Source organism: Poecilia latipinna, unplaced genomic scaffold (assembly GCF_001443285.1).
Source record: "Poecilia latipinna isolate Pla-1442-1.1 unplaced genomic scaffold, P_latipinna-1.0 Scaffold325, whole genome shotgun sequence".
In the NCBI taxonomy this organism is placed as follows: Eukaryota; Metazoa; Chordata; class Actinopteri; order Cyprinodontiformes; family Poeciliidae; genus Poecilia; species Poecilia latipinna.
The window spans coordinates 27,154-38,075 of record NW_015112941.1 but is presented as its reverse complement, the minus strand read 5'-3'; the positions used below and the strand labels follow the sequence as shown (position 1 = coordinate 38,075).

General features: G+C 39.7%; 2 protein-coding genes across 2 annotated transcripts in view; both read right to left on the bottom strand.

Moving 5' to 3' along the window:
* The window catches only part of LOC106949098 (dual specificity mitogen-activated protein kinase kinase 6-like), a 14,412-nt gene extending 8,762 nt beyond the window's left edge, over positions 1 to 5,650 (bottom strand). Inside the window, exon 1 of the mRNA XM_015035130.1 lies at positions 5,281 to 5,650. Within this exon, the coding sequence (XP_014890616.1) occupies positions 5,281 to 5,299 (19 nt within the window). The 5' untranslated portion in view covers positions 5,300 to 5,650. The remainder of the gene's footprint in view (positions 1 to 5,280) is intronic.
* A 625-nt stretch (positions 5,651 to 6,275) lies between these two features.
* On the bottom strand, positions 6,276 to 10,632 carry btbd17b (BTB (POZ) domain containing 17b). Its single transcript, XM_015035129.1, has 3 exons — positions 10,339 to 10,632; positions 8,868 to 9,153; positions 6,276 to 8,042 (listed from the first exon to the last, which is right to left on the bottom strand). Exons 1-3 carry the CDS (start codon positions 10,430 to 10,432, stop codon positions 6,968 to 6,970), a joined length of 1,455 nt encoding a protein of 484 aa, XP_014890615.1. The 5' UTR covers positions 10,433 to 10,632; the 3' UTR covers positions 6,276 to 6,967.
* Between the last annotated feature and the right edge of the window lie 290 nt (positions 10,633 to 10,922).

The following is a 10,922-nucleotide window of genomic DNA, read 5'->3' as shown; positions in this document are numbered from 1 at the left end:
TTGTGGTTTCTCCCCAAAGGGGAAAATTTGAAAGAATGCATCATTTTAAAAAAAAAGTTCCATTAAAAAAAAAAAAAAAAAAAAAAAAAAAAAAATTAAACCAGGCTCATTGCTACACACACACACACACGCTTGATAAGAGTGTGCATTTCTTCTCAGAAAAGCATGAAGCTTTACATTTAGGACATGCCGTCTAAAGTCAAACAACTGTAATTGTGATTATTGTAGAACTGCATTTCCCATTGACTAAGTGACAGCACATTGCTTTGGAGGAAGTATGTGTGGGTAAACCCCTGCTTACTACAATAAGCTGGAAGGGAAGTGATTTTTTTTCTTTTCACAGATTCTAGATATCTCAAACCACCAATGAAACCTAGACACATCCGTTTTGTGTTGGAAGCCTAAAATAAGTACACAGTGTCCGGACAGACTATGGTAAGTTTCATTTGGAAGAGAGAAAGAGAGAGAGAGAGAGTGTTATTTACTCACACATGCTTAGGCAAAAATAGATTTTACATTTCCTCTGTGTGGGATTAAAGCAAGAGCAGTCAAAGGCTCCAGAAGACCTGAACAACAAACGGATTTTTGCACATGCAATTCAAAATTAAAATACTATGAAGATATGGCGAGGATTTTGATAACTTTTTTCCACAAGACTACTAAATGTTTCAATGCATTTACTATAAACTCTAAATACCTACTTGCCTACTGTAAAATATTAATGGCCTAGAAACAGTATCTCTTCTAAGGCAGCAACCTCAGCACCAGGCGTGTCGAGGAAACAGTCAGCCGAAGCTGTGGATAGGGATATGACTAACAGCCGATTCAAATGGACATCCGCTCAAAACAACTGTCAGGACCCTTTGGAGAAAATTATGTCACTTCACTTGGCTTGCATGCAGTCCTATAGGGGCAAACTGAGGCCAAGCTCACTGCAGTTTTCTGCTGGAAGAACTCAGCTCTCTAAAACCGAGCCACACAGTTAGAGATGCTCCAATCAAGCATTTTTGAGTTCAGATCTGACTCAAATCTCTTGATTTAAAAATCTGACAAATGCTTTTAGTATTGGTGTTCTTGCAGTGAGTATCAGCAGCTTGTAGATGATCCAAAGACAGCAGCTTTTCTGCAACAAGCTCCAAGTGTATGCTTGAATTGTAAATCAGCTGACAAAAGAAATTGGCTATAGCTGTATTGTTTATTGTTATTGTGGTGGGAGGGGTGAGATACCGACATGAGAATTTATAGAATTGTTACCTTGGATGTCCAAAATATTTTTCCACAATTAGTCTGTTACTCATCAATGATGCATTTACAATTTGAAATTTGATCGAATGCAATTATTGGATCCTTTTCAGCAGCACAGTTGCAGTACTGAGTGTAACGGTCGCAGTAAGATGCCTTTGCTGGTAATGGAAATGTTTTATTTTTAGAGTAGAATTTGTTACTATGAGGGTTTTAGATGGATGCAGTTGCAAATTTATAGCTAAAATGCAGCAATGTTTTTTAATCATTTGGAAATGGTCAGTTTAATCATAATCACAAATACAAAGAATGCTTTGGATAAATCTGCAGACCACATTGTTCTTCCCTGATGTTAGTTGTATCACAGAGATTTTGCAACACTTTTTTGGATGAAGGCCAAAAATTAAAACAGCAAAAAATTTATCAAAAAAAAAAAAACCTTCAGAAGTACAGAGCAATGCTACCTAAAGGATTTCTGCAAGTTTCAGTCAGTTAAATTAAGACTTTGTTAAGATTGTATGATCATCAACATCTAAATTTATGACAGACAAGGATTATAAAAAATATAATTTAAAGTTAATTAACCTAATAATTTATTGTACTCATAGTTAATATGTAATGTTAGAGGGGACGACAAGAGACAGTTTCAGGGCCTGAACTCATTCTAGGGTTTGCAGAGAAGGGTGAATTTCCAGTGGTCACCAGTCACAGGACATGGCAACGCTCATACACACAACAAACAACCAATCACACACCAACTCGAACCTAAAGGCAATTTGATGGGACCACACAATCTCATATGGATGTCCTTGGACTGTGGGAGGAAGCCTAAGACCCAGAACAACCCATGCATGTAAGAGAACATGCAAACTCCATGCAAAAAGGCCCTGCTAGATTCAAACCCAAGATCTTCTGTATGCAAGACAGCGATGCAGACAAATTCATCATGCAGCCCAAATGAATATTAATACTTTTGACACTTTTCTTTCCTCGCCATTACAAGTTATCCCCTCTACAGTCCTAGCGCTTCAGCTTTTCAGCACTGATGCAGACATTTATGTCAGTCCATCCAGCTGGTCAAATTAAAAATATGCAAAGTATGAAATATAGATTTATTATTCACTGAAAATTCCAAGATTTTATTTCTTGTAAGTCTCATGACTATGGCTTGTATGTGTAAAAACTCACAAGTACAGCAGGTTTCACAATCATTGACAGAAGACAGTCATCAACACCCTCTTCAAGGAGGATAAGTTACAAATAGTCATTGATAAAGAAGCTGTTTTTTTATAGACTTATGTGTGAAAATATATTCATATAAAAAACACATTCACTGTGCAAGAAAATGTGTGACACAAAAGGTGCACCACCAACAGGGATGAAAACAGACTTCACATAATCATTTAGTAAAATTTATTCAGAAATTTGAGGGAGGAGAGGACTGAGACCAGAGCCAGTGCTTTAAGAGATGCTATAAATAGACAAATCCTTCACATGGCTACAAATGTAGCATCAGTTGTGTCAAGCTAGTCCTGAACCACAGATGTCAGAAGCCTCTAATCTGGGCTAAAGAGACAAACAACTGGACTGTTGTTCAGTTGGCTAAAGCCATCTTTTCTTCATTAGGAAATATGAAGAATTGTGCCATGACAGCTGCTGGTGTTGGGCCACTGATTATGTCCATGCCACGCTGCACTGATGCAGTAATTAATTCATGTAAATGGAGCTCTGAAGTAGGATACGGTTGTTCAGTGATTGTATAGATGCAGATGCAAGTAGATGGCACTAAAAGTACAGCATGAAATTTTAACCACCATATGGCACTGAAAGTTCCTTGTGCAGCTCTACTTTTGGTATTAAAACCGACACAAGGAAGGCTTTGCTTTTCAAGATCTTTTTTGTCTTCACTACAAGTCCTCTCACCCAGCAGCTAATGGAAAGGAAGTAAACAATTAGCTAGATGTTGCTGAATTGTTCTGTTTTGTCTGCTTGACTTGTCACTACTTTATCACAAGTATTGGACAGCAGGCATGGCAACAATCTATTTTTGGCAGGGCAGCAAAAACCCCCCAAAAAACAACAGTAGTTTATCTCTTTTTTCAGGCATTGGCCCAGAAAACACTAAGAAGCTCTCTGAACTTCATATAGAATTTCATATGTAAATGCAACAACTACAGCCACTTGTCCATTTCCTACTCTCCTGGAGGTTTCAGAATTATCTTACTTTAGTTACTGTGTCAATGATGTAATTTATTAGTTTTTTCTAATACTTGTTCAATTCTTAAGAGGTTTGCTTTTGAATGTTTCATCAAAGTTGTGAAATGACCTTTTCATTTAATTAATCAAATTAAAAAGTCATTGAGATACTCATGGCACACTTATGAGCAGTATCTGATCTGCTCATAAAAAAAAAAGAATGAATGCTGGGTGCATTGTGTGTTCAGGCTGCAGACTGTAATTTATACCTGACAGGTAGGTAATGCAAAAGACATTGAGTATACTGACTGGTAAAGAGTGACACATGAATGACTACAACTACTGATGTGCTTTAAGTTTGTTTTTTTCTTAAAGTGATATATATTTGCTATATTGTCCACCGTAACCTGAGCCTAAATACTATTCCCATCTGATCTCATGCTAATACTGAATAGGAACAGGCTCGTCTCTACTCACCAGATACAATGGTCGCATGACATCAGCAACAGCTGTGGTAAGTTGATCAACCAACTCAACACATGACAGCAAATAATCATTTTCCAAAAAAAGGGATCTGAGTAACGGTAGTTCCTTGCAGGATGTAGGGGGGGGGTGGGTTAAAAAAAAAAAAAAAAAAAACAGCTGACTTATAATTTTTTGAAATTCTCAGTAAACATAGGGAGTTGTATGGACAAGAGTGTGCATTCTTCTGAGTTTACTAAATGCTCAGTGGAAAATACCCAAAATACATACGTAATGTGAGCAAGAATTTCTGGATTGTACATGGGATCAAAGTGTCAATAGCTGTGAGGCGAGTCACCATCAGGAAGCACCAGCCTTAGAGCAGGTCCATATACAGACAGTGATGACTCATGCGCAGATAATCTTCCACACCACCCTATCAGGACTGTTCGGGAGAACCCAATCTCTAAGCATGCCTCAGCACTACCAGATCTCAAGGCTCTCAAAAAGAAAAGAAAAAAGTCTGAATGAAACTAAACACTCTTAAACACGCAGAAAATGCACAGTAAAGACAGCAGCAGAACCCGTGTGACGATCAGAGTGCTTACAGCCAGTCAACTATCAACAAGTAGGGAAACAACGTTTGGTATTGGTGCTGCAAGCCTAAACCTGCCACGGCAGGCCGCTTTGACTGCTTGAGCGGCGCCCAGCGCGTGCAGCCCACCATGGAAACGCTGCTATGATTGTGTAACAGCACGAGCGCTGAACTTGAAATGTAAATTGACATCATTACAATCACGCTATGTGTGACGCAGAGGAAGAGCCTTGATTCTTTTTCCAAGGAGTGGTTTCTTTCTTTTTTGCTTGTTTGTTTGTTTGCTTATTTTTCTCATTGATTCCAGATTACCGTGAATGAAGAAAAAATAAAAATAAAAGTTGCTCCTTCATAAACACGAGGCTAAAATATATGTACGCCGAACAAAATGTGCAAAAAAAAGCACAAAAACACCTGTGGTCCTACTAAGCATCAAAGAGAGAGCGTAGAGATTTCCAGCTAAATTTGCTTCACATTTCAAGTTGAACAAAACACTCTATGATATTTAGCTAACTTCAACAGAGCAACTTTAGCCAGACAAATAATAAAACTATCCATTAACAAGTCAGGGATAGCAAACATTGGTAACATTTAGCAGCAGGATATCTGAAGACTTTGTGTACTGATTAAAAAAAGAAAGCAGGAAAGACATGTTGGCTAGCTAGCCTTCCACCTGGCAAGGTTACATTACACAAAGCTAGCTAAAGTTCTTCCTCCTCTTCCAGCAAGGCGGAGGACAAAAATACGCGCAGCTGCTTGCAAAACAATACAAAAAAGAGCCTTACCTGCTTTAGATAGAGACATTTCCCCTTTGCTTTGATGAGGGGGAAGGGAAGCACAAAGACTTTTGCCTTTTTCTCTACTCCCTCCCTCCCTGCATCTACTCTTGTACCCGCTCTGGAACGCTGCTTCGAGGGTGCAAAGATCTAGCAGCGATTAAAAAAAAAAAAAAAAAAAAAAAAAAGAAGGCAATTTGCCTTAGTGCAAGTCTAGTGCGCCAATAACTTGCTCAAAGAACGACTAGCAGCAAGGTGCACAACTTTAAACTTTGAAAAAGCTGAGCAGTTCGACTTAGTTTGCTAACAAAACCTTCGCCGGGGTGGCCAAAGTCTGACAGCTGAGGGTTCCAACGACGTGATGACGTCTTTCCTGTCAGGTGCTACGCCTCATGGGAGGTGAAGTTTCCGTGCTGTAAAATAACCAACCTCGAGTTTTGAAACTGGAGGGTGAATATAAAACTTTTAACAGACCCTGTATAGGGTCATTAATCTATTCAGCTACAACATACTTTACCCCACAAATAATAACATTTTTAAATTAGTATTTTTAAAGATGAACTGGTTTGTCTCACAAATTATTACTTTAGTATATCAGCTGTACTTACAGGTGGTTTGCTGAAAAAACAAAACTGAACCTCTATGACAATTGTTTTGTCTCTTTTTTTAACTTTACGTTTTACTTTGGAAAAAATTTTAAATATACATAAACAAATGAATAAAGGCTTACTCTTAAAACATATTTTGTAGCAGTAATACGGAAAGATGTAATTGGTAAATATGAATGTGGTAGTACACTTGTTAACTGTTCAACCAACCCATAGAGTTTAAGAAGGAGAAAAAAAATCATGACAAAAAGAGTTATCTAGAAACAATTTCTATCAACAAACAAAACTTTTATTTATTTTTTGATTTACAAAAGAGAAAAACAAAATAATGGCATTTAAAATAAGTCAAATATTTTTGCCCTTACTAAGTCTTACTTTAAAAGACAGATCAACATCTAGAATTTAACATTTTATTGTCCTTTATGAGGCTATATACCTTTTTTATTTTTCTTTCATTATCACATACTGCTTGGGTTTTCAAAAAACTAAAGAAAACACATGTTAAAAATGCAAAGTAACTAAGTCAACAAGTAATGTGAAAGGGAAAAAAAAGTCTGTTCAGCAATCATACATTTTCAGTCTTTTAAGACAAACTAGATCACATTAAAACCCTAGAAAACATTTTGATATCTAAAATTCAAAGTGGAGCATAAATTAATGTACAATATATCTGCCATGAACTACAAATCTATATTTGACAGCAAAGAAAATAAAAATCCATAAATGTAACAGTGAATGTTATTTTGTTTTTTCAAAGCAAAATACATACCGTATATGGCCTATTCAAACATCACACAGATTCATTAATTCAAGGAAAAACTATTACTTACTGAAATACCTCAAGAAATACAACAACCTATGTTCCATGTTGCTCTTAATAATAACGGTGATAATGACAGTTTGTATTGCAGCTTAACTTTTAACTTTTTGCTATTCAACTGGAAGACAAAAGAATGAAACAATGTTACAGTGTGAATTTATGGAGCTGACACATACACATACTGTGATATGAGTGTGCTTTGGAACATGTGCATGTGATTGTGTGGGCAGATCAGGGTTGGGTGAGATCACAAAAAAAATTCCTGTTTTTATTTCCTGGCAACAAGCAAGCTATGGTAGAGAGGTTTGATCACAACGTGCAGATAGAGGGAGCTGTCAATTAGGTACTCTGATGCACGGCGTTGCAGGTCAGCATCCACTAAGAAATCCCCAGCCTCCTCTGTACTTTGGTGAAAGTTGTACACATGGCGGACAATCACTTTTCCTTGTTGCTTGGCCATCACAATGACCGTTTTCTGGAAACTCACTCCAGCAAAGTCGGGGCTGGAGGTGGCCGGCGTTACGATGATGCGAGGTCGACCTCCCTCTGTGCGAGTGGGCTGCATGGCGCCCAGCTCAGTGTAGGTAGACCTGGCACTGAGTGGGAGCCAGCGAGGGGAGAACAGGGCATTCCACGTTACTCTCTTGCTGGAGTCATGGCCGCTGGGCCCAAGTTGGGTCTGGAAGCTGAAACTACGGTCGTCACGGGTGGGATTGTTGATGATCCAAGGAGAACCCCAAGATGAGGACAAGTAGTTACGGGGAGTGAAGATACTGCAGTTGACGTCAAAGTACTTGGCTAGTTGAATCGGTGATGCAGAGTGGAACTGGAAAGCTAGATAGAGGAGATCACGGATGGCCTCATAATACTTCACCATGAGGGGTGAATGCCTCTGAAGACGGAAGAGATGTTGAGGAGGGATCATGCCGTACCGAACAGCTCTCAGGGCAGTCTCTATTGTTGAGCTGACTGGCTGGTTCTGGTTGATCCAGGACTCCAGCGCCTCATAGAGCTCCAGCTCACTCTGCAGAATGAGGTCGGAGCGCTGGAGCAAGGACAGGAGCAGGTCTTCACTGATGGAGCCCCATTCTCCACTCTGCAGCACAGAGGACAGATTCCAGGACAGGTACTGCAGACAGCTGTCCCGCAGGGTTGCGTCCCCAATTTGTAGCGCATAGTTGTACCAGCTAATCACGTGGCCTGTGGGCGAATCACTGGAAAGATGTTGAGTCATATATTGGGTCAGGCCTTGCTGCAAGCCCCACACACGGTACTTGCTTGCCAACTTATGCAGGGATATGGCTTGATCGAGCCGGAGTGAGATGTCACCGCAGTACAAATATCTGAAAAAAGACATATTTTTGAAAGTACTGTTAGACAGAAACTGTTTCTGTAAAGCACACTGTATTATAGGAAACTTTTCTTTCTGACATCTGTGTCACTGAATGAAACCCAACCCGAAACGTTAATTTTAGGATTCTCATTAAGATAAAACATTCTTCCTCTCCAATAATTGTGGAGAATTTAACTGAAAAAGTTTTTGTAAGCACACAACTAAACAGTTTCTGAAATTTATAACTACAGACAATACATAATATCACTAAAAAATACATTTTAAGCGTATAAAACACATTTTACACGGTAGGTATTGTACAGTAACTAATGTGTGTATATTTATGTTTTAAGAGGATAAAGTGCTTCCAATGGCAATATATAGTGCTTTGTCATCATGCTTTGTATTTGTTTAATTACTAGATCACTCAACAGCCTCAGCAGATGGAAAATAACATTAGATTAACCTATGTATTCTTAAATTAGTGAAGTTACTTGCAGTTAGTAAAGTATCCAGAAAGTTTACTCAGGTAAGAGTAGTGATAATAATAATATTATGCTAGTAAAAGTAAAACGCACAGTACCATAAAACTACTAATACATAGGTACTGTAATATAACCCATCTTGCAAAGGAGTAAATTACATTGAGTAATTCTTTCTAGTTTGATTTTATTAATAGATTTATCTGTCCCATAATTCAAAAGGTTACTATACCACAACTACACATTTTACTGCTAAAATAAAAATGATCCACAAAGTCTAACCTGACTGTTAGCAGAGGCCTAGTACCTGGGCCTCTGCACTTCAGAAGCCCAGGTACTAAGTCGATCCTTACCTGACAAACTTGTCAAAGACAGCTGCACACTCTGGTGTTTCAATTAACACCAGCGCACTGTTGTTCCGGCTGAGCAACAGCTCCTCAAACACGTCGCTCTGCAGGGTAAGGACCAGACTATGGGCTTGGATCACCTTCACCTCATCAGTGTTCATGGTTTGCACCCGCAGGCTAACATCACTACTGTTTCCCAAGGTCAGCAAGTTCTCCATGCGATGCACCAAATGCATGGAGTGATTCAGCACTGTGGCACCGTTGTCCAGTGCTGCCTCTTGCTTCAGGGGAGCTGTGCAAGAAAAGGGGGATATCGGTAGGGTGTTGTTTAGTTTACATCCAGGCTCATTCCATTCTAAATTTGGATGTACATTTTGCACTTAACAGTACTGCTTTAGTGGATTATGCACATCTTTCTGTTGAACCTTCATAACTGGCACAGCAATAATTGGAAAAGCACATCCTAATTCCTCAGCTGAGCCACAGCTGATGGTATCTGCCAAGGAAAGATCGGGCTTACACATGCTTTTCTTCACACGCTCCTAGTTAATTGAAAAACGGAACAAGAAGCCAGGTGGCTGACTCAGAAAACCTCAGATGCCAGGTGCACAGTCAAGAAGAACGCCGAGTTTGCAGCCCCTTTGCAGATGGCTGGTTCTATAGCCTGCCTTGGATCACAAGAAAAAGCTGTGGAGAATCCCACATGAAAGAGTCAGTGAAGTTTCCATTTGAGCAGCCTTGTTTGTCTCCTGCTGGACGTTTAACGAGACATAGGGGTGGCACATTTGACTCCCTTTAGAGTTCCCGATGTCCCACTACAATCAAGAACCCCAACTTCAAAGTCTCCTCTCTCCTTTATGCAAAATGAGCATGACATGGTGTGAGGATGTTCGCCGTCAAATGTTTGTGACAGTCTGGCCCTCTGAAAACTAACTGAAGGCATTGTATTAGGCGCACACAGCACATTTCATCTGTTATGTAATAAACTATTTTCACTTTCTCTGAGAAAAACGTGAAATCTTCACAGTAGGCACACCCACACATGCAAACTTATTGATGAATATTGCTCTGCTTCTTTCACTTAGGCAGGAAAGAGACGATGTAATTTGATTCATGCTCATCCATAAATTACTCATTAAAACTAATCTGAAAGCTGTGTAGTATGACCTGCAGCAGTCTCTGTCAAAAATGATTTCCCCAGACAAGCAAGTACAGCCTGCAAAGTGTCTTTTATTGTTTTAATGCCAGGTGACAAATGAACTTGGATTTTCTTTCCAGGCACACAGATGAGAACAGAATGAGCTGCATAAATAATTATCCATCAAGCCGCACACTCATGCTGTGCCCCCCTACCCAGTAACAGCATGGGGGAAGCGGGACTGAAATAGAACAATTCACCGTCCTCAACAATGCAAGAAATTGCTATTATATTTTTGTTCAAGTGACAGCAAACCACTAAAACCATTTGTGATCTTACCTCCGCTGACAGTGACTGAGTGGAAGTGGAAGAAGAAGAGCAGAGTGCCTACATAAACCCAGCAAGGAGTCTTGTGTTCATATGAGCGCTCCATCTCTTTCTAGTTATTCACTGCCTCTGCTTCTTTGTCCTTTCCCCTCTCCTCTCTTTCTCGGCGCCACTCTCCTACCGGCTGAATCTGCGCAAAAAGGTGTGCTGCCTGGTGTGTTGCCCAGCTCCCTGTCCTGCACTCTTTATGTAGGACGCTGGCCTTTCCCCTGGCGCATCTCTCACAACCCCGCGGACTCCATTGATTGGTGGAATCAGGCAGGGGCGTTGCTATAGCGACAGCTTTGATTTTGAATCTCTCCCTTTTTGGATGTAACATGGCATTGATCAGTGGCACTGGGCCAGCCAAGAACTCAGCTTAATGTTTTTTTTTTTTGTTTTTTTTTAAGTGTGCTGGGCTTTGGCGCTATTAGGAATCAATAATAACACAGCTACCCATTTTAATGGCTGCTGATCTCCAGGCTACAGAACTTTAAAGTTAAGCACCATGAGTGCTTTAATTAGTCGGCTAATTTTCACAGAGGCCGGTGAGACAA